The 22,334-nt window shown below is 41.1% G+C and overlaps 1 protein-coding gene and 1 pseudogene across 1 annotated transcript; both read right to left on the bottom strand.

Moving 5' to 3' along the window:
- Nucleotides 1–5,687: 5,687 nt before the first annotated feature.
- Nucleotides 5,688–7,826, bottom strand: LOC127081363 (uncharacterized). The gene has a single exon (XM_051021625.1). It carries the CDS (start codon nucleotides 7,824–7,826, stop codon nucleotides 5,688–5,690), a length of 2,139 nt encoding a protein of 712 aa, XP_050877582.1.
- Nucleotides 7,827–11,859: 4,033 nt separating this feature from the next.
- On the bottom strand, nucleotides 11,860–21,631 carry LOC127081362 (LRR receptor-like serine/threonine-protein kinase ERL1; annotated as a pseudogene).
- Between the last annotated feature and the right edge of the window lie 703 nt (nucleotides 21,632–22,334).

Raw genomic sequence — 22,334 nt, 5'->3', positions numbered from 1 at the left:
ATAATCCTTCCAGAGAATGATAAATTTGTGCTCTCTGGAGATAGATATTGATCATCCAAGGGGAGTCTTGCAACTTGAGACTTGCGGGGAAAGACGAAAGATTTCCTTTTAATATTTCCACATGTCAAAGCAAAATTGTGTTTCTCAATATGTTGAAAAATTCTTTTTGAGTTAAAAATTTCATTATTAACAAATAAATGACATTTTGCATAACAAAGAAAATCAGAGAAAACAGCAAGTGATAGAATTTGATAGGCAAACTTGTATTTATTCAAGAATGGTAGCACGCAAATGGCGTAGCTCCATGGAATGTTACAAATTTGAAAATGGCAATAGGGAAAGGTTTACATTGAATCACAATGACTTCTACTATCCCTAATAACAATGACTCCACGAGACCTCGCTTCTGAAGGGAGTAACTAGATTGATCTTTCATTTTTAGCTCTTCTGTGTTGATCAGTGACGAACCGATGAAGTCTATGCCTTTTGTCCCTAATTTTTGCCTAGATCGCTCTTTCGGGTTTTCAATCCACCGGGACGCTCCTTTTTGCCTAAGTCGCCCCTTTCAGGTTTTCGACTTAGCGAGCTACCATTTTTTTATTATCCCTAACTTTTGCCTGGACCGCCCTTTCGGGTTTTCAGTCCACCGGGATTTGTTAGACATAGTATCTTTTGACTGCATCAGAGTTCACAGGGTGAATGAGCTCTTCGCCATCCATAGTTATGAGAAATAGAGCACCTCCAGAGTATGCTCTCTTTACAACGTATGGGCCTTCATAGTTGGGAGTCCACTTACCACGTGAATCTTTGTGTATTGGCAAGATCTTCTTGAGCACGAGATCTCCTTCCTTGAACTCTCGAGGACGGACCTTTTTGTCAAACGCCTTCTTGATTCGTTGCTGGTACAATTGTCCATGGAACAGAGCGGTCATCCGCTTCTCATCAATGAGGTTGAGTTGATCATAATTGTTCTGGATCCATTCAGCTTCGTCTAGCTTAGCCTCCATCAATATTCTCGTGGAAGGTATCTCTACTTCGACTGGGAGAACTGCGTCCATCCCATACACTAAGGAGAATGGGGTTGCCCCTGTTGAAGTGCGGACTGAGGTCCAGTATCCACGCAAAGCAAAGGGTAGCATCTCGTGCCAATCCTTATAAGTTTTCACCATTTTTTGCAGGATTTTCTTGATATTTTTATTGGCAGCTTCAACAGCACCGTTCATCTTTGGACGATATGGAGAAGAATTATGGTGGTCAATCTTGAAACTCTCACATAATTCTGTCATTGTCTTGTTGTTCAAGTTTGAACCGTTATCGGTGATGATCTTGCTTGGGATTCCATAACGGCAGATAATCTCCTTCTTGATAAAGCGAGCAACCATATGTCTCGTCACATACTACCCATTTAGTAAAGTAATCGATGGCAACCAGGATGAAGCGATGACCATTGGAAGCCTTAGGCTCTATAGCACCAATCATGTCGATGCCCCACATTGAGAAAGGCCAAGGTGATGTTAAAACATTCAACAGTGTTGGCGGTACATGCACTTTGTCAGCATAAATCTGACATTTATGGCATTTCCTAGCATAGCTAAAACAATCGGACTCCATGGTCACCCAATAATAGCCAGCTCTTTGAATTTTCTTGGCCATGGCATGTCCATTAGCATGGGTTCCAAAAGATCCTTCATGAATCTCCTTGATCAACATGTCTGCTTCGTGTCTATCCACGCATCTGAGCAGAACCATATCATGGTTTCTCTTGTAAAGCACATCATTGCTCAAAAAGAATTTGGACGATAACCTCCTTAGAGTTTTCTTATCCAACAATGTAGCATCTTCTGGATACCTTTGACTTAAAAGATATCGCTTGATGTCATGAAACCATGGTTTACCATCAGTTTCTTCTTCAATCAATTGACAGTAGGCAGGCTCATCTCTTCGTTCGATTCAAATAAGTGGAGCTTCATTATGGAATCTGACTTGGTACATTGATGCTAATGTTGCCAAAGCGTCTGCCACTTGATTTTCTACTCTTGGGATGTGATGGAAAGTGATATCATCGAAGTATTCTATCATCTTCACAACATGAGCACGATACGGGATCAACTTCGCATCACGGGTCTCCCATTCACCTTTGACCTGATAGATCACCAAGGCTGAATCTCCATACACCTCAAGGATCTTGATTCGGAGATCAATTGCGGCTTTAAGACCAAGGATACAAGCTTCATATTTAGCGACATTATTCGTACAATCAAAGCACAACCTTGCTGTGAAAGGGGTAAAGCCACCATTTGGGTTCATCAAAACAGCTCCCACACCATGACCACTGTAATTGGAAGAACCATTGAACGCGAGCTTCCATCGAGATCCTGGTTCTGGTCCTTCATCTGGGCCTGGGGTCTCAGAATCCTTTATCACCATTATATCCTCATCGGGGAAATCAAACTTCAATGGCTGATAGTCTTCAACTGGTTGATGAGCAAGATACTCTGCTAACACACTTCCCTTGATTGCCTTCTGGGTTACGTACTGGATGTCGTACTCTGACAAAAGCATCTGCCAACGGGCAAGTCTTCCAGTCAAGGCAGGTTTCTCAAAGATATACTTTATTGGATCCATTTTTGAGATCAACAAAGTAGTATGGCAAATCATGTACTGCCTCAAACGACGAGCGGCCCATGCTAGCGTGCAACAAGTTTTCTCCAAAAGCGAATATCGACTTTCACAATCGGTAAACTTTTTACTCAGATAGTAAATAGCATGTTCTTTCCGACCAGTTTCGTCGTGTTGCCCCAGCACGCATCCCATTGACCCTTCAAGCACAACCATGTACATGATTAATGGCTTTCCCGGGACAGGTGGAATTAAAATAGCAGGCTCTTGCAAGTATTGACGAATCTTCTCAAAAGCACTTTGACAATCAGAATTCCATTCAACAGCTTGATCTTTTCGAAGCAATTTGAAGATAGGCTCATACGTGGCCGTCATATGTGAGATAAACCTTGAGATATAATTCAAACGTCCCAGGAAGCCTCTAGCCTCTCGCTTGGTGCGTGGAGCAGGCATTTCTTGTATAGCTCGGACCTTGTCAGGGTCTACCTCAATTCCTCGTTGACTAACGATGAAACCAAGCAACTTCCCTGAACGGACACCGAATGTGCATTTCGCAGGGTTTAATCGTAATCTAAATTTTCTGAGGCGTTCAAAAAGCTTCTTCAGATGGCTCATATGATCTTCTTCATTCTGAGATTTAGTGATCATGTCATCAACATAGACCTCTATCTCCTCGTGCATCATATCATGGAAAAGAGTGACCATAGCTCTTTGGTAAGTTGCCCCATCATTTTTGAGACCGAAAGGCATTACCTTGTAGCAAAAAGTGCCCCAAGGGGTGATAAAAGTGGTCTTCTCCATGTCATCTGGAGCCATCTTGATTTGATTATATCCCGAGAAACCATCCATGAAGGAGAATATAGCAAAACTTGCAGTATTGTCTACCAGAGTATCAATGTGTGGTAGAGGGAAATCGTCCTTTGGACTAGCTCTGTTCAAATCCCTATAGTCAACACACATCCTCACCTTTCCATCCTTTTTAGGCACAGGTACAATGTTAGCTACCCATTGTGGGTACTTCGCCACTGCGAGAAAACCAGCGTCAAATTGTCGTTTGACTTCTTCACGAATCTTTAGAGCCATATCTGGTCTTGTTCTTCGGAGTTTCTGTTTTACTGGCGGGCATTCTGGCTGAAGCGGAAGCTTGTGCTCAACGATGTCGGTGTCTAGACTTGGCATATCCTGGTATGACCATGCAAATACATCCACATATTCTTGTAGTAGCTTAACCAATCTTTCTTTGATGCTTGCTTCAAGTGTGGTGCCGATTTTGACTTCTTTCTTCTCTTCCTCTGTGCCAAGGTTGATTGTTTCCACCGGTTCTTCATGTGGCTGAAGGGATTTGGACTCGTGCTCGAGCAGCCTTGCCAATTCGTCGGGGATGTAACAATCTTCTTCACCCTCTTCTTCGGCTTGGTAGATAGGGGAGTCAAAGTTATGAGAGGTAGTAAAGTCATTGGATTCAACGGGGTTATCATTTATTCTGCATGTTTGAATGATTGATTTCTTTTAGAAAAGTAAAAATAAAAGATGCATAAATGAAAAGTTTTTTTTTTGTTTTTGAAAAGATTGCCATTTTCTTAAGAGAAAGCAAAATAAATGAATAAGAAGAATTTAACAAAATGCCTTTCATTCATTGATAACGATTATTTGAAAAATGAAAAGGGGCCCTACAACATGATCCATTAGCCTTGGGCAGAGCTAAGGATTTGAAAGGAAAAAGACAACAATTATTACTTTGACAAAGGAAAAATTTCGGGGATCTCAACCGCCTTCCAGTTGTTCAAAGCTGTCTCACACCGGTAAACCAAACATGGCTCATCTTCATTTTCGGTGATGTCTTCAACTGCATTGACCTGATCTCCATGGATGAATCCTGTGCTAAGGAACACTTCCTGGATGCTTCGGGTGTTGTCCTTTGCAGGGACTCAGGCTCCTTTCACAGCGGAAGGCACATATCCCAGACCAAAGCGATCATGCTTCTCACGAATATCAATAAGTTGACCCCAACCTTCAGGGTTTCCTCCTTCAATGCTAGACTTTGCGCTTTTCAGAGAAGCAAAAGATGAACAAGCTTTCCCAATCGAGCCCTTCATTTCCACAAAAGTGGCATTGGCTATTTCAAGAGCTTAGAAAGAAGTTTCCAAAGCGTCCTCATCAGCCTCGATATATCTGAAGGATGAAAGGTGACTGACCACAAAGTCCTCTTCTCCAGAAATGATGATTAGTTGATTGTCCACTACAAACTTCATCTTCTGATGTAGGGTGGAGGTAACTTCCCCTGCAGCATGAATCCAAGGACATCCCAGCAAGCAGCTATACGCTGGATTAATATCCATGACTTGGAAATTAATCGTGAATACATGAGGGCCAATCAATATGGGCAATTCCACCTCTCCAATCACGGTTCTCTTGGAACCATCAAGAGCTTTCACTACCAAGGCACTAGGCTTCATAGCTGGTCCTTGATAATATAATTTGGCGAGTGTTCTCTTTGGCATAACATTCAGAGAAGATCCGGTATCAACCAACACTCTTGCCAAAGCATCATCTTTGCATTTTACTGAGATATGGAGAGCACGATTGTGATTTTGTCCATCCTCAGGTAATTCCTCTCCACTAAAGCTCAAATTATTACAAGCTGTGATGTTAGCAACTACTCCATCAAATTGGTCAACTGTTATGCTTTGTGTTACATGAGCTTGAGCAAGCACCTTCAACAAAGCTTCCCTATGGGCTTGGGAATTCAACAGCAGAGATAAAATAGAGATCTTAGACGACGTTTGATGCAACTGGTCCACAACCTTGTAGTCACTTTTCTTGTTCAACTTCAAGAATTCAACAGCATCTTCAGATTGAACCACTTCGGGTTCTTTAGTGGGAGCTACAACTGTTGATTCCTTGGTCGGCCCTTGAGGAGTCACATTGAATTCAGGCGTATAGATTCGACCACTACGGGTCATTCTGCTCATCCCCGCAATATTGGTGACGTCTTCACTCACAGTTTCTGTCACTTCAGCGTCTGCACTTCCTTCAACAACCTTATCCACAGCAGTAATCTCATATTTCTAAGGCACAGCCTTGGTGCTCTCATATGGAAAAGGCGTGGGCACACATATTTCCACAGGCGACGGTTTACTATTCACTGGAACCACTCCACCACTATAATATGGGATTTCCACTGGTTCGGGTAAATTGAAACAAGGTTCAATTACCAACACGTCTTCGTTCTTCACAGCACTGGATATTTGAAGCACTCCTTTATTCATCAAATTTTGAATGTTGTCTCGTACCACCTGACATCCCTTTGGGTATGTGGCACACTCTTCACAATTTTCATGATTAACATTAATCATGCCAGCTTCCACCAGTCGGGCATGGAATGCTGCCAAAGGAGTCTTTACATCATCCACCTTATCAACCGTAACACCAACAGAAGCATCCTCAATGGCATTTACCGTAGGATTTCCATGGGGAGGAAGAGGATTGTTCTTCACATTCGGTCCCATGTCCTTAAAAGACAAGATCTTGCTCTCAATCAGTTCACGAACCCTATGCTTTAGAGCGTAACAACCCTCTAGGTCATGCCCGGGGGCACCTTCATGAAAAGGACAGTGTGCATTAGGGTTGTACCATGGAGGAAGACGGTCAGGTGGGGGTCCCATAGGTCTGGGAACTACCAACCCCTTTTGCAATAGGAAGGGATACAACTCAGTGTACAACATTGGGATTGGATTGAAGGTCGCCCTCTCCCCTTGCTTCCTATTCTGGTTCTGAGCATTTTGCCTCGGCGCTTGAGCTCTCGGTTGTTGATAAATGGGAGCTGCTGGTGCTTGTTGATAAGCTGGAGGAGCCACAACACGTTGTTGAACTGGAGTTGGTCGATAGACTGGAGGCGCTTGATAAGCCTGAGCAGGCTGTTGATTGAACGCAGGCGTCACAACAGCCATGTACGGTTGTGGAGCATACTGGACGGGATACATGGGTTGCTGATAGTGAATTGGTTGTTGAACATACTGCTGAGGTGGATATTGTTGTGGTCTCCTTCTTGGAGGAGCTCTTCCCTGACCAACAGTCACAGCATTTGTTTCCCCTTCCTTCTTTCTGGGAAACCCTCCAGAGAACTTCTTTTGATTGGCATTCAAAGTTCCAGCTACAGCCGCTAGTTTTCCATTCCTTACACCATATTCAACGCGAGCTCCTATAGCCACAAGCTCCGAGAATCCCAGGGAAGCACTTCCAACCATCTTCTCGTAGAATTGAGGTTGGACAGTGTCAATGAACAGTTCAGCCAATTCTTTCTCAGCTAGAGGCGGCTCAACTTGAGAAGCCAACTCCCTCCATCTCTGAGCATACTCCTTGAAGGACTCCTTGTCATGCTGAAACATGCTCTGCAACTGTCTTCTGTCAGGCGCCATGTCCATATTGTATTTGTAATGTTTTATGAACGCGTCTGACAGGTCTTGGAAACACCTGATCCTATTCTGATCCAGACTCAAATACCACTTGGAAGGAGCCCCACTCAAGCTGTCTTGAAAGCAGTGGATCATCAGCTTGTCGTCCTCCATGTGTGCAGCCATTTTTCGATAATACATGATGAGATGGCTCTTTGGACAAGTATGCCCCTTGTATTTGTCGAAGTCCGGAGTTTTGAATTTGGTTGGAATGGCCAACCCGGATACCAGGCACATTTCTTTGGCAGCAGATCCAAAGACGTGGTCTCCTTCTAGATCTCGGAACTTCTTCTCGAGGAGCTGCATGTTCTCCATTACTTCTCTGAAATCCTCAAGCCTTACTTTGTCACCAGCAACGGTTGAGTCGACAGTCTGATACATGTGGTTTTGATCTTCATAATGAGGAATATGCCTAGCATAGGCAGCTGGTGGAACCACAGTATGGATGACTGGACGTGCGTCAGTGTAAACCGGTAATGGCACGACTTGTTGGACAGATTGCCCCATTTCGTGCACCACCTCCGCTCGGGGGACGAAGTCATAAGGTAACCCATATGGAGGAAGGGTTGAGGGTAACGTCCTCTGAGGTGGGACTTCTACTGCTGGGCCCGTGGTCTCTGAAATCACGGTCGCTTGCGGAATCTCAAACCTGAAGGTTAAAGCTTGCAACATCTCTCGCATCTGGGACATGCCTCCCTTGATTTCGTCTAGTTCTGCTCTAACTCGGGCGCTCTCTTGTTCTTGTTCAGCCATTCTCTGTCTTGCTCTGGCGCGAGTATTATACTGGTGTTGAAAATTCAGCGTGAAACTGGAGGAAGAAAGGGTGGAGTGAGACTCTATTTTGAAAATGTATGAATGCATGTATGGATGCATCTTGTTTGCAAAAACTCTTGGTTCAAACTAAAAGTTTTGCTTTTTATGCGTATGCAATGAATGGATGGATGCAATGTTTGTTTCTTTTTTTGGTACGGGTTCAAAGGTCCGAGGTATGGATAAATCTGATTGCTTTCCAAAACGGGGTTCTCACCGGGTATGATCTAGGGCTTTGTTACAAAGGATCCCTAGAGTCATTGATTCATAAGAATGTTTGACGCTTACGGGAAATACTTTCCGGTCGTCAACTCCATCAAGGGAATCTATTCTGGGTGAGGTTCTCGTACCGACTCTTACGAAGTATTCACCTCGGGAGTCCGCACTACGCAACCATCAACTTGGTTCTAGACAGGGTACTCAGAGTCATGGATTCAAAAGAATGTTTGACGCTTACGGAAAATACTTTCCGATCGTCAACTCCATCTAGAGAATCTATTCTGAGCGAGGTTCTCGTATCGATCCTTACGAAGTATTCACCTCGGGAATCCATACTACGCAACCATCATTTCTAGTTGGCCAAAGGTTCAATGTTCTAAAAGGTTCTTAGAGTCATGGACCCCTTTGAAACATCGAAGCTTACGAGGTATACACCTCGGGCGACAATATTTGCAAAAGGATCTACTCTAAGTGAGGTTCTCGTACCGACTCTTACGAAGTATTCACCTCGGGAGTCCGTACTACTCAACCGTCATCCTATCTTATGTTTTTTCACTCTAGACTCGGGTGTAGAGTCTTTCCCACATGGTTTGCAATCAAATACCCAAGTACCAACAATCACAATAGAACCAATATACAACAAATATATCAAAAACAATAAAGATAATAAAAGCGATAAATAAGGAAAAGCCACACAATTAAACAAGCAAAAGCATACAAACGTCCTAACTAAGTTTAACTCACTTAGGGATTGGGTATGATCCCCAGCAGAGTCGCCATCTGTTGTACCTCATGAAAAATGAGAGACACGACCTAGCGAAACGCAATCGCACGCTCGCAACGATGGACTGAACAGAATCGCCACCGAACTTTATTTATTCCTAAAAAGGAAATGGGAAATATCGATAAAACCCAAGAAAAAAGCGACAATGATTATTGGTCGTCGCAACCAATATCAGGGTTCGGAAGTCGATTACGCGAGGGGAAGGTATTAGCACCCCTCACGTCCATTGTACTCAACGGGAACCATTAGGTCAGTTGTGTGCGTTAGTGTTAGTTTGAAATGTTAGGCTTTAAATTATTTAAGTGGTAAAGAAAGAAAGAAAGAGAGGAAAATGTTTTTGTATTTTTAACGAAGGACTAAACCTAAGTTTTTTATTAGTGGGCCTGACAAGATTTACAAATCCTGCTCCTACGTATCTCAACAGAGAAATCAAGGCTTACGTAGTTCTGGGTAGAAAAATGTTTGTTTGTTGGTCAATTTTAGCGAAAGCTACTTTGTGTCAAATCGATGAAAACATTGTTGGACTACCCAAAACAGGTGGAAAAACATTGCCTTGCATTGCTTTGAAACAAAGTACCTTTCGTTTGAGAAAAGGTTTGAAGGGTTAATCGCACGACGGCGAGAAAAAGAAATTGATTGGTTTGATGTGTTTTGAATAATGGCGAGAACTTGGATGAGCGAGATATCCATCTCGAATCCTAGTCTCAGGAGTGCACGGTATACACCATGTTCCATTTCCATCTTTATTGAAAAAGTGTTTAATAAGAATTAAGTATTTTGAGGTTTGATTGAGAAAGGGTTTGAAGAAACCGTATTGACAATTTTAAATGATGGCGAGAGCTAAGATAGGCGAGGCATCCGCCTCGAATCTTAATCTCAGGAGTGCGTGGTATACACCACGTTCCATTTCCGTCTTTATTGAAAGGTGTTTAGATAGGAATTAAGTATTTTGTGTTTTATTGTAAAAACGACTTGACATTAGATCAAGCATTTGATGAGCGATTGAGAAAGACTTGAATGAAGGTTTGATAGAAAACAAAGTGGATAAATTTGGATGATGGCGAGAACTAGGATGAGCGAGACATCTGTCTCGAATCCTAGTCTCAAGAGTGCGCGGTATACACCACGTTCCATTTCCATCTTTATTGAAAAGTGTTTAGATAGGAATTAATATTTTGAGTTTTTATTATGAGAAATGGCTTGACGTTGGATCAATCGTTTGATGAAAGCTTGAAAGAAATGGTATAGAATGGGAGGAAGAAATGGATTTGATTCGTTTATTGAAAAAAATACTCGACGTTGGATCGAGTCATTATTTTTGATCTTTTGGAAATGGTTGATTTTATTCTTGTTATAGTAGCTAACTAAACATTCAAACCAATAGAGAAATGAAAAGCAGTAAAATTATTACACATCGGGGGAGTGGGGGTACATTTTGTCAAATGGGGATTCAAAGTATGGGAATAATTAAATCGGGCCCAAACAACAAATAATGCAAAGTATGAGTGTAAGTGCAAGAGAACTGGCTCATTGTAAGAAGGCCCAAGAGTAAGCCATGTGAAGAAAACAACAAATACAAAATTATATTTACAACACACTTAAAAATTAAGTTGAAAGAAACAACATCGGGACGTGCACGGATAAAAAATCGGGATGCGAGGATGCGAATCAAAGTCGCATAACACAATGACGTGCAAGACAGATGGAAATTGAAAAGAAACTGAGAAATCTAGATAATGTGCTCAAAGTCGGTTTGCACATATTGACAATAATTGAAATGTCATATGTGATTAATCAAAATGCGGCGAAATACCATCAATGTATCGATAAAAGTAATCGTGGATAAACAACATGGGAATTGTTGAATCCATAAATTAAAATCGATGTTTAACAAATAAGATAACGGCGAAAGAATAAAAGCTAAAGTTGAAAAGTGAGAATAAAATAAAACAAAATGATTAATAATAAAATAGATCCTAAATCAATTCAAAGATTAAAAATTGAATAAAGTGAAAAAAAACTAAAACTAAAGTGAAGCACAAGGGTATCGAACCCGAGACCAAAGGCTTTCCAAAGCGTCCCTTTACCAACTCCGCCAGACAAGCATCCTTGTTGTATGATCTCAAGCACTAATACATAAGATAAACAAACAGACCAAGCCTTTTAAATAAAATATAAAGTTGAAAAAAACAGCAGCAGAACCGGTTCATCTTTAACGCACATTCATTTTCTGTTTCTTTCCATTTTGAACATCAAATATTCAACAGCAATAACCACACAAATGGAAGCATCAAGGAAGCGGAGATGGAAATAGAAACTCGAAAAAGAAACTAACCGGTTGCGGCGAGATTGACCGACGGATGTAGGTAAGGTTCCATCTGAACCGGTTTTTGATCTTCCGCTCTTCACCACCAAGAACCACTATGGTTTTCGTTTCTCCTTGCCGTCGACCTCTTTTTCGTTGGTGAACAGTAGCGCGGCTCCTCCAAAGAATTAGGGTTTTTCAGCTCTCCCCTTTTTATGAACAGTGGCCTCCCTTTTATAGTCACACTGCTAGGGTCTTTTGAATTGGCCGCTGAGATCAAAGAAGTATTGGAGTTGGAAGTGCTTTCTTGTGCTGCTCTATTGTCTACCCCATTTTGGTGCTTGCTCTGAAAAAGGTAGCTTGTACCTTGTACCTTGTACCTTCTCCTTGTAAAAAATTTGCTTGGCTCTTGTTGCTGCAAATTTCACTGCCGGTAAATGGTTATCCACTGCTAGTTATTTTCGCTCATTTTCTTTAAATTCTGTTGGTTTTTCAGGTACTTGTGGTATTTCCGTTTGCATCCGTCTCATACCAGCAACAAAGCCAATAGAACTTGAGCTCATTTGAGATGTAGCACTGCTTAACTGAGTTGCTCTTACCGTAGAGAATAATTGATATATCGACCCCTCTACCTTGGAAACCATTTACAGTATTCAATCCAATGTCAGCTATGGTTGAAGATCCAAATGCATTAAGAAAACGAAACCGCAGAAAAGAAATTTGACATTTGTATGGAGTAATAATGCCAATTCTTCCACCAATAAATTCATCTGGGTATCTTTTCTTGAAAAAAACTTTAGTATTTCAACCGCAGCATCAACTTCGGGTTCATTACAAAGCGACATTGCACCAGAGTTTATTTCACGAGTCTCCCGACCATCAATAATATCATAGAATGCATAAGGCCCAAGACCCTCGATCTGATGAAATGGTGTTGATTTGCTAGACATTTGGCTATCATCATCTACTGCCTTCTTCCCAGTGAGTAGCTTTAGCAGAACGATGCCAAAGCTATATACATATTGTTAATTCCTTAGGATTGGCATTAATTTTGTAAAACAAATAATGTAATCATCTCTGTTGTTTTAATATGTTGGGTTGAAGAAATTCAACATCTGGACCAACATGTCATGTACGATGTCACGACATCAGGTCTGTGACATCGCACATGTGTAGAAAACTGAATTAATTAATTCAGTATATATTCTGGGATCAGCAAGGATATTTGGTGAATATCCTAGCTCCCATGTGGAGGTCTTAAAGACTCAATCAGAACATATATATAGGCTCAAAATAAGGAGATATATATGGAGAGATTTTAGGATTGAAGACCTTGTTTGTAGCAGAAATTTTCTGCTGTATTTGTAACAGCAAAGAACAAGTTTGCTGCGATTTCTGAAGGCCCAAATCCAGTTGGGTGATTAGGTTATAAATAGCATATTGTAACCTAGTTTTTGTAAGCCTCTTAGAATGAATTTTTAGGGGTGTGTGTGAGGTAAACCTCCCAATCTGTGGGAAGGTTACCATGTGTTTCTCAGTGTTCAAAGCTGAGAGTTTTTGTAACTCAAGCCTGTAGGCAAGAGTGATTATGTGCTTGAACGAAGTTGTGAAGCAAGTTCAAGTTGTTTGAACATTACATTGTATTTGTAGTGATAGGAATGGAAACTAGAGGTTTCTATCTAGGAGTTCCTAGGTATAGATTGCATTGGGTAGGGATTAAGTGAAGGGTTGTAAACGGGGGAGTTTAACTCTGAATTAATACTGCTGATAGTGGATCTTCTTCCTGGCTTGGTATGCCCCAGACGTAGGTCATGTTGGACTGAACTGGGTTAACAATTTCCTGTGTTTGTTTTCCTTCTGTATGTTATAATCCTTCTGCCATAACACAGCTGGTATTCCAGTCTGCTTGTCAAGATGATAACAAACCTGGTACATAGCCTTCTGTTTGAATGTTAATCAGGATGTTTTGACATCCATCATTAACAACATGTACTGATTAATTGTTAGGTTGATATCAATTCAGTATTTAGGTCTGGTCTTCAAGAGTATAACAGACCTGGCCAAAGGATCGTTGAGAAACTGTCACACTGGATGTCTTGACAGTTCTTCCAGTAAGCTGATACTAAAGTAGAGACTGGTTGGTCTTTTACAGTACAACAAATTTAGCAAAGTCTGTTTTCAGGAACTTAACAGACTTAGCATATGGTCCTGGACTTGGTTGTCAAACTGAATGTTGTGACATTCATTCCTGACAGCATATGCTAAATTGTTGGATGGTTAGTTTTTCTGTTTCAGGATTTTTCTCAGGCTATTCCTCAGGAATCCAACAGCTGATCTAAAATCCAGGAAACTAACAACTAAGCTACAATTAATGAACCTAGCAAATAGACTATTTGTTAGCTCCTTAATAAGTGGAGATTAGTTTAACTTGTTTCAACCTTTAATTTAGGAAATACAAGTACATGGCCAACAAACTGGAAAAATGTAACAGATGATGTCCAAATCAGGATTGAGACATCGTGCTGATAACTGTGTAGGAAAACAACAAAAGTGAGTGCTATGATGCACAGAACTAGGTGTTCCTCCATACTATGGTGACATAGAAGGAGATGTCGTGACATCTGTGAAAGGGTGCATATTAGTACAGGATTTAATAATTGTCTTGCTGTATTATTTACAATGTTGGATCAGATGTCATGACTTGAAGTAGAACATCTGATAACTGACTACGCCAGAATTTCAAATGGTATCAGAGCAGGCGTCCTGTTCTGTTTCTGGATGAGATCCATGGCTGATACTTTCTGGTATCTGGCAAGAAGTTATGTTAGTACTGGTGTTGGAACCTGAAGATGGTTCTGCGGTTTCCCTGAATGGTCCCTTGAAGTAGGTGGATGGATTATTCATGACAGGAACTGTGTGCACCTGCCTCTGGAGATTGGCAATTGGCCTTTGTGTGGGACAGTTATGCAAGTTTTGAATCATATTCAAACTTGGTATGTTCTTGGAGGCTGATCTGATGAAGTGTGTGTTCATTGGTTGAGTTGTATTATGATTTCCGCTGCATAATACATGGCAAAATTCAAACTCTGATGTAGTTTCCCCTCATGTGGATGAAAGGCTGCTGTATTCAAGACTTCATCATAATCTACTGAAGATGTCAAAGATACTCGTGTCTCCTCAAGTCCACTCATCATGACTTTCTCACTTCAGGATGGTAAGAATCAACTGATCACTGATTCTTTTACTCGTTTGGGTAATGTATATGAAGACCTTGAAGAATTTCAAGGAAAGTTTGTTCCAAGGAGGTGGAACCAATGTTCTATGTGATGTTAGAACATGTTGTTCAACAAGTACGCAGCTGCTGGTTGAAGATCAGATGTTTTAGGTGTCAAACAAAGGGATACTTTTGTTTGGAACCTACTCCTGACCTGGAAGAGGAGACATCTGTGTGTGCTCAGTTGACAAGGGGAGGGTCAACTGTATGTGAGCTCAAGAAGGTCACTTTTAGACGTCTAGAAGTGGAGCTGGTTGAGATGTGACATTGTGCAATTTCCTACCGATTGTCATATTCATGTAGATTGATCAAAGTTGGATAGTTGTTCCCTGAAGTACTATGTTGTGTTGGAAGACAAGTCCCCTGGATGTTAGAAGTCAATAATGGGGTAACCTGATTGCTATTTCATTTAAGAGGATTGGGACCATGAATCTTGTTATTCAAACACCTCGCTCAGAAGTGGCAGTTCCTTCAAGGAGTGAGAATATGAAGATTCAGAGGTTGGTTGAGGTAGTATGCTCTGGCAATGCATATCTACTATTGACTGGTGTTGTTTTTCACTAGTACTTATGGACAGCTGAAGTCTGATTGGTGTGATTGGAGTATGTATAGGTATAACTCATAGAGTTAGGTGCCACTGGTAGGGATGGTGTATGTCATGTTGAGACATATCTATACAATGCATGGATATTGGTGTGAAGTTTCCATGATTGTTAATTTGAGGAGGAGTTTTGGTTAACCTCCTCACATTTGGTCAGCCTAGGGTCTGGTTGGCTGTTGACCTGTGTCACATGGGTTCTGGTGGTTGTGTGACACATTTGCAAGGAAGAATTCATCTCTCTCTTTCCTAAGGGTGAATTTAATCTGAGAAGAGTTTCAAAACTGTTGAAGTGCTTGCAAGCAGAAGATGTTGACACTAGAAGAGTATTTTCAAAGTAGTCTTATGGTGGAAGTATCTGAAAGGAATATTGGGAAAGGATTTAAGATCAATGTCAACTTGTGCCAAGTACAAGTATATAATTGATTATCCTTGGAACTCAAGATAACTGATGTTCTTAAAGATGTTGGAACATCTCTTCTTCAAGACCCTGTGCAGAATCACAGGAAGGATAGTACATTGGTTTATGATCTATCTCTTTGGTGGCAGCAAAAGCATATGATCTCTGAAAAGGTTTCCTGGCAAGAAACATGCTCAGCCTTGGTGTGTACAAGAAGAAGAAGACATCATAGTCTTGATGGTGGTTACTTGGATCAGTTTATCTCTGATCTAAGTAAGGAAGTGCATTGGCTAATGCACACTATGAAGTTAAGAACAAGTGGCAGCATTCTTAACATCATGGAAACATACGTGCTTTAGGAAGTGGAATCCTTGGTATAGCTGAAGGGTTAGTTTCTAACTGGTCCTTCTGAAGACTCATGCATCAGAGTGTCTGATGTCTTTGGAGAAGAAGCAGGGATTCATCAAGGTGTGAGCTTGGATGACTTAACTGCAAACCTGCAGGATGGAGGTTGTTTACTCAAACTTGGTTCCCCAATCAAGTCTATGAGAACATTGAACTCTTGTTCTGTGAAGGGAGAAAGTTCTTTCAAGTGGCAGAAGAAGGAGCTGAATTCAACAGCTAGATGTCAAAACACAATGTTGTGACATTTGGTTCAACATCAGATTCTTAGTTGGTGAAGTGGCACATCAACTTGAGATAGAAGGGTCTACAGGGTTGTAGATTGGATACTTCAAAAAGGTCGTTCTTGTTGCAGTTCTTTGGAGTTGCTGGATAGAAAGGATGTTACATGTTCATGTCTTAGAAAATCTAAGTTTTGTTCAACTTGTAGCTTGAAGTTCTAGTCTCACTTGGAAGGTCAGAATATCTTTGGGAGAGGTCTGATAAATGTGGAGAGGTCAAAGAATGGCATTTGACTTTTTCATATGAGGATTCATGAAGGAGGTAATCAACCAATGGCATTTGGTCTATCTCAGAAGTGAGTTCGAAGAATCAAGATAATCAACATATGGCAGTTGATTATTCTTGAGGGAAGTCTGAGACAAATTACTTTTGAGCAGAAAAGTAATAAGTTGAAGACAAAAGGAGGTGTTTTCTATTCATCTCTTGGAGCTTGTGGTAGGAGTTCTGAGCTATCTATGGAAGATTATCTCGTGCAATGGGATGAGAATGTATATGTCCCAATGTATGTCTGGTTTCTTTTGGACCAAGCTGGTGACTCAGTAACATCTGAAGACTATCAGATGGTGCTTTGTGTTATGCTGTGAAGGATGTCCCAGCTAATGTTAGAACATCTTGTGAAGTGGCTTTCTGTTCTGGTTAGAAGAGAGATTGACACAGAGTGTGAATGTGTTCAGCCAAGAGGGGTGAACAGAGGGGGTGCTCTTGAAGACATGAAGATGCGTCTTATGTTTTCCATTCATCAAGTGGTCTGGATTCTCTTTAAATCAGGAAGTATGTGAAGGTCCAACTTTGGGGTGTTGGATATGCTCATGTGTGATCTCCAAGTTTCAAGAGGAAAGTTGGTTGTTCATGACAGGGGGAGTTTTGTCCTTGTGCTGCAAGTAATCATCAAGCTTGTGGTCTATGTGTTCTCAGATAACTGGGTATGGCACTTTGTTAGTTATCAGGATGTTGTGATGTATATCAAGGTTTAGTGAGCAGAAGAATGTCTGACCGGATGTCATGACATTGCCATGGACAATGCTGTTATTTCCTTCTGAATCTTAAAAACATTAGGAATTACGGGTGTGATGTGTCTAATTCTGATAAATTAGAATAAGCCTGATGGTCACAGGTGTGTGGTACAGGGGGAGTAACCATCTACTGGTGTTTGTGATTTTGGCTTTAGCAGTGCCAGATGTCAAGTCTCTACTGGAGGGATGAAAGTGGTCTTGGAAAATGTTGAATACTGGCAGAATGCAGGGAAAAGCCGCGTGGGATGTTAAGACATCGCGTGCAACGTGTCTGACTGCATATATGGAATAGTCTCCATGCACTGGAACTGCTGTTTCGAAAAAGAAGCAGTCAAGAGCTATAAAAGGTATTCAAAGATAGTCTGAGATTTTGTTGGTGATTCTCTGACTGTTTCTCAGCAAATATTAATGAATCTTGACCAAGCATTTATTCCCACAGTTAACTCCTAAGCACGGGCTGGACTATTTAAAGGATGTCATAGCTCTCTTCTTCTCACAAGAGAAACACTTCATTCCCTCAGAATCATGGGGTATGTTAAGGTTTGGGTAAACTGCGCATGGATCCGGTTTTGTGAGGGGTTCCTTTACAAATGTTTAGCTAAAAAGGGGGAGAGAAATAGAGTCCTGAGGTTGGGAATGTACCAGAAGCAAGCTAACTGTGGTTGTGGTAGCAAGCAGAAGTTGGTGTCAGGCACAAAATCCACCAACTGGGTATACCACTTATGTCTTGTGATCTGAGTTAAGAAGACAGATGTGCCTTGTGATCTGAGTTACATTGTTTATGTACTCAGCATTACATATTCTTCAGGAAGCCCTCCTGTTGAGGGGAAGGGTTCTGGTACAACTGATTCTTATACCTCTACTTCCTCATGTACACCAACTTTGGTGTTTGTGGTGGTGGAGTCAATGACAGAGATGAAGAGCATTCCCAAATTGGGATGTTTTGTCCAGTGTATTGTTTATTTGTTTTAGCTAAAATTTGCCAAAGGGGGAGATTGTTAATTCCTTAGGATTGGCATTAATTTTGTAAAACAAATAATGTAATCATCTCTGTTGTTTTAATATGTTGGGTTGAAGAAATTCAACATCTGGACCAACATGTCATGTACGATGTCACGACATCAGGTCTGTGACATCGAACATGTGTAGAAAACTGAATTAATTAATTCAGTATATATTCTGGGATCAGCAAGGATATTTGGTGAATATCATAGCTCCCATGTGGAGGTCTTAAAGACTCAATCAGAACATATATATAGGCTCAAAATAAGGAGATATATATGGAGAGATTTTAGGATTGAAGACCTTGTTTGTAGCAGAAATTTTCTGCTGTATTTGTAACAGCAAAGAACAAGTTTGCTGCGATTTCTGAAGGCCCAAATCCAGTTGGGTGATTAGGTTATAAATAGCATATTGTAACCTAGTTTTTGTAAGCCTCTTAGAATGAATTTTTAGGGGTGTGTGTGAGGTAAACCTCCCAATCTGTGGGAAGGTTACCATGTGTTTCTCAGTGTTCAAAGCTGAGAGTTTTTGTAACTCAAGCCTGTAGGCAAGAGTGATTATGTGCTTGAACGAAGCTGTGAAGCAAGTTCAAGTTGTTTGAACATTACATTGTATTTGTAGTGATAGGAATGGAAACTAGAGGTTTCTATCTAGGAGTTCCTAGGTATAGATTGCATTGGGTAGGGATTAAGTGAAGGGTTGTAAACGGGGGAGTTTAACTCTGAACTAATACTGTTGATAGTGGATCTTCTTCCTGGCTTGGTATGCCCCCAGACGTAGGTCATGTTGGACTGAACTGGGTTAACAATTTCCTGTGTTTGTTTTCCTTCTGTATGTTATAATCCTTCTGCCATAACACAGCTGGTATTCCAGTCTGCTTGTCAAGATGATAACAGACCTGGTACATAGCCTTCTGTTTGAATGTTAATCAGGATGTTTTGACATCCATCATTAACAGCATGTACTGAATAATTGGCAGGTTGATATCAATTCAGTATTTAGGTCTGGTCTTCAAGAGTATAACAGACCTGGCCAAAGGATCGTTGAGAAACTGTCACACTGGATGTCTTGACAGTTCTTCCAGTAAGCTGATACTAAAGTAGAGACTGGTTGGTCTTTTATAGTACAACAAATTTAGCAAAGTCTGTTTTCAGGAACTTAACAGACTTAGCATATGGTCCTGGACTTGGTTGTCAAACTGAATGTTGTGACATTCATTCCTGACAGCATATGCTAAATTGTTGGATGGTTAGTTTTTCTGTTTCAGGATTTTTCTCAGGCTATTCCTCAGGAATCCAACAGCTGATCTAAAATCCAGGAAACTAACAACTAAGCTACAATTAATGAACCTAGCAAATAGACTATTTGTTAGCTCCTTAATAAGTGGAGATTAGTTTAACTTGTTTCAACCTTTAATTTAGGAAATACAAGTACATGGCCAACAAACTGGAAAAATGTAACAGATGATGTCCAAATCAGGATTGAGACATCGTGCTGATAACTGTGTAGGAAAACAACAGAAGTGAGTGCTATGATGCACAGAACTAGGTGTTCCTCCATACTAGGGTGACATAGAAGGAGATGTCGTGACATCTGTGAAAGGGTGCATATTAGTACAGGATTTAATAATTGTCTTGCTGTATTATTTACAATGTTGGATCAGATGTCATGACTTGAAGTAGAACATCTGATAACTGACTACGCCAGAATTTCACATATGATTTCTCATTCAGCCAAGAAGTTCGTGCATATCCGGGATCAATATAGCCTATAGTTCCAAGGACATAGGTTGAGGCATGAGTTCTTGTGGCTGGGATGCATTTTGCAGTGCCAAAATCAGAAGGATGAGCTTCACATCTTTCATCCAGCAAAATATTTGAAGACTTAATGTCCCTGTGAACAATTTAAGGGTTGCAGTCATGGTGAAGATAAGCAAGTCCTTCAGCAGCTCCAACAACAATCCTCATCCGTGTTTCCCAATCAATTTTTACCTTCAGCGGACCATGTAGAAGATCCCAAAGAGAGTCGTCTGCCATGTACTCGTAAAAAGGAGATTTGCATAAGGAGTAAGGGCATAGCCATGCAAGACGACAAGGTTTCTATGTCTAATGCTGCCTATCATTACAAGTTCCGTTTCGAATTCCCTTAAATTGTGTGGATGCTGATTGTACAACCGCTTGACTGCAATCGGTCGGGAATTTTTCAAGACACACTTGTATACAGTACTAGAGGCACCATAACCTATGATAAAATTCTCACTGATATTTTCAGTGCTTCTCATTATATCATCCAAAGTGTGTATTGCCAAATCTATATGAAGAACCACAAGCTTGGGAGGCACTAGGTCGGACATGCTAGGTGCTTTCAACAACTGCTTTGACTAGATGGATCTATAGATAGCAATAATAACCATAGCCCAATTTCCACATAATAAAGGATTCCCAAAGAAGCTGTCAGCCGGGAACCGCGTGAAGTTCTTAGAAGATGGAACTACTCCGGTGAAGTTGTTATAAGAAAGGTCATGGAAAAAAGACTGAAACAGTTGGTGAGCTGCTCCGGAATCTTTCCGTGCAGGAGCTTATGTTATGTGGAATAGATCCATTTAGACGATTATTGGCAAGACTCAATTTGAACAGATGTTCAAGCTTCCCAAACTCATTAGGAATTTCACCCACCAGTTGATTATCATTCAATTGTAGGTAGCTCAGTTTAGACATATTGCCTAGCTCGGGAGGTAATGATGATTCCAATATAGCAAATCTGTCACAACAAGCATCCCAAGCGAGAAGCCTTGCACTGCCAGAGTCAACAATTGACCAATCGCTGACCTTGTAGACAGAGAAATAAGGAATATCTGGACATACGATTGCTAAATACTTTCCTGAACTGCTTACAGGAAGAACCGAGTATGAATCATGAGGAACGGGTGTGCTAATGTGCTTATTCCCCTGCTTGACAGTCAATGGTTCAAAAGAATCTCCCTGAGGTCTTCCTGTTTCCGACAAGGAGCTGTTATTTCCAAGGGATGGATTTACAAGAGTTGTTCAGTTGAAAATTTAATAGCTTTAGTATATCCACTAATAATCTCACTAGGATGCAAACCCATCCTAATAAGCTCCTCGGCACCATGAAGCAACTCGCCGGCAAAAGAAATAGTCAAATTAGCACCATCACCGATTTCCTCTTGCTGAGCCTTACTAGCCAACACCAAAATCTTAGCAGCAGGATGTTGAACTTCAAGTTCATTCACAATCGTAGCAGCATCATTCGTTACAAAAAGTTTATCCAAATGATTTGTAACCATCTCATTCATCCCGTTGGGGCCGAGGGAAGTGCGAGTGATGGTAGAGAGTTGGTTACAGGCATCGGTGTTTTTGAGAACGGCTTTGTCGAGACTGGAGAGATGCTTGTGACCTTCTTTGAGCATGGATTGCATACCGTAGGACGACTGAGAGTTGAAACCTACCATGTTCGCTTCTCCGGTTAACGGTGATGGCTGCGATTTCTGGTTTGCCATTTAATAATTCTTTTGATTTCAGCTGGCAGTGGCGAATCACTTCCACACACTGAGACAGAACTGCAACCATCTCCCAACACCGGTCTAGCAACAGGTGCAAAGTTTAACTTCTCTGCTCTTACCAATGTTGACTTAACACGTTGTTCGTCATTGCGAAATCTAAACTGAAGGATACCTAAGTAGAGGGTGCAGAGTTTATCTGTTGGTGGTTGAAAAGCGAATATGGTGGGTGATAGAGACGGAGAAGCATAGATGGTGTTGGCTTGAACGCCGAATACACGGAATATGCAGTGCACACATAACCCGAGGGAGAACAAGTGGTTAACGGCGTCGGAAGGAAGAGACTGAACCACTTTTGTTAACTCTGCTGCGACTTGCACCAACTCCGATTCCATTCTCGAATGACTGCAAACTGTTGTACACTCTCGTCTAATCTTAACCACTTTAGAGCAGGAATGAACATGAAAATTTCTGCCGCCGTATTGATTCTGCATGCAACCTGTTATGCTGTTCCTGTGCAGTATCAGCACCACAAGCCAGGCGTGTTGTGTTCCAATTCTATGTTCAGTCTAGCAACCTCATTTCTTGCAACCGTCAACTGGGATTCTATTCCTTGTAACTTGATATTTTCAACCTGGACAGAGGCAATTTTTGT

The sequence above is a fragment of the Lathyrus oleraceus genome, chromosome 5 (genome assembly GCF_024323335.1).
Source record: "Lathyrus oleraceus cultivar Zhongwan6 chromosome 5, CAAS_Psat_ZW6_1.0, whole genome shotgun sequence".
Classification (NCBI taxonomy): Eukaryota; Viridiplantae; Streptophyta; class Magnoliopsida; order Fabales; family Fabaceae; genus Lathyrus; species Lathyrus oleraceus.
This window is presented reverse-complemented; position numbering and strand designations above follow the sequence as displayed.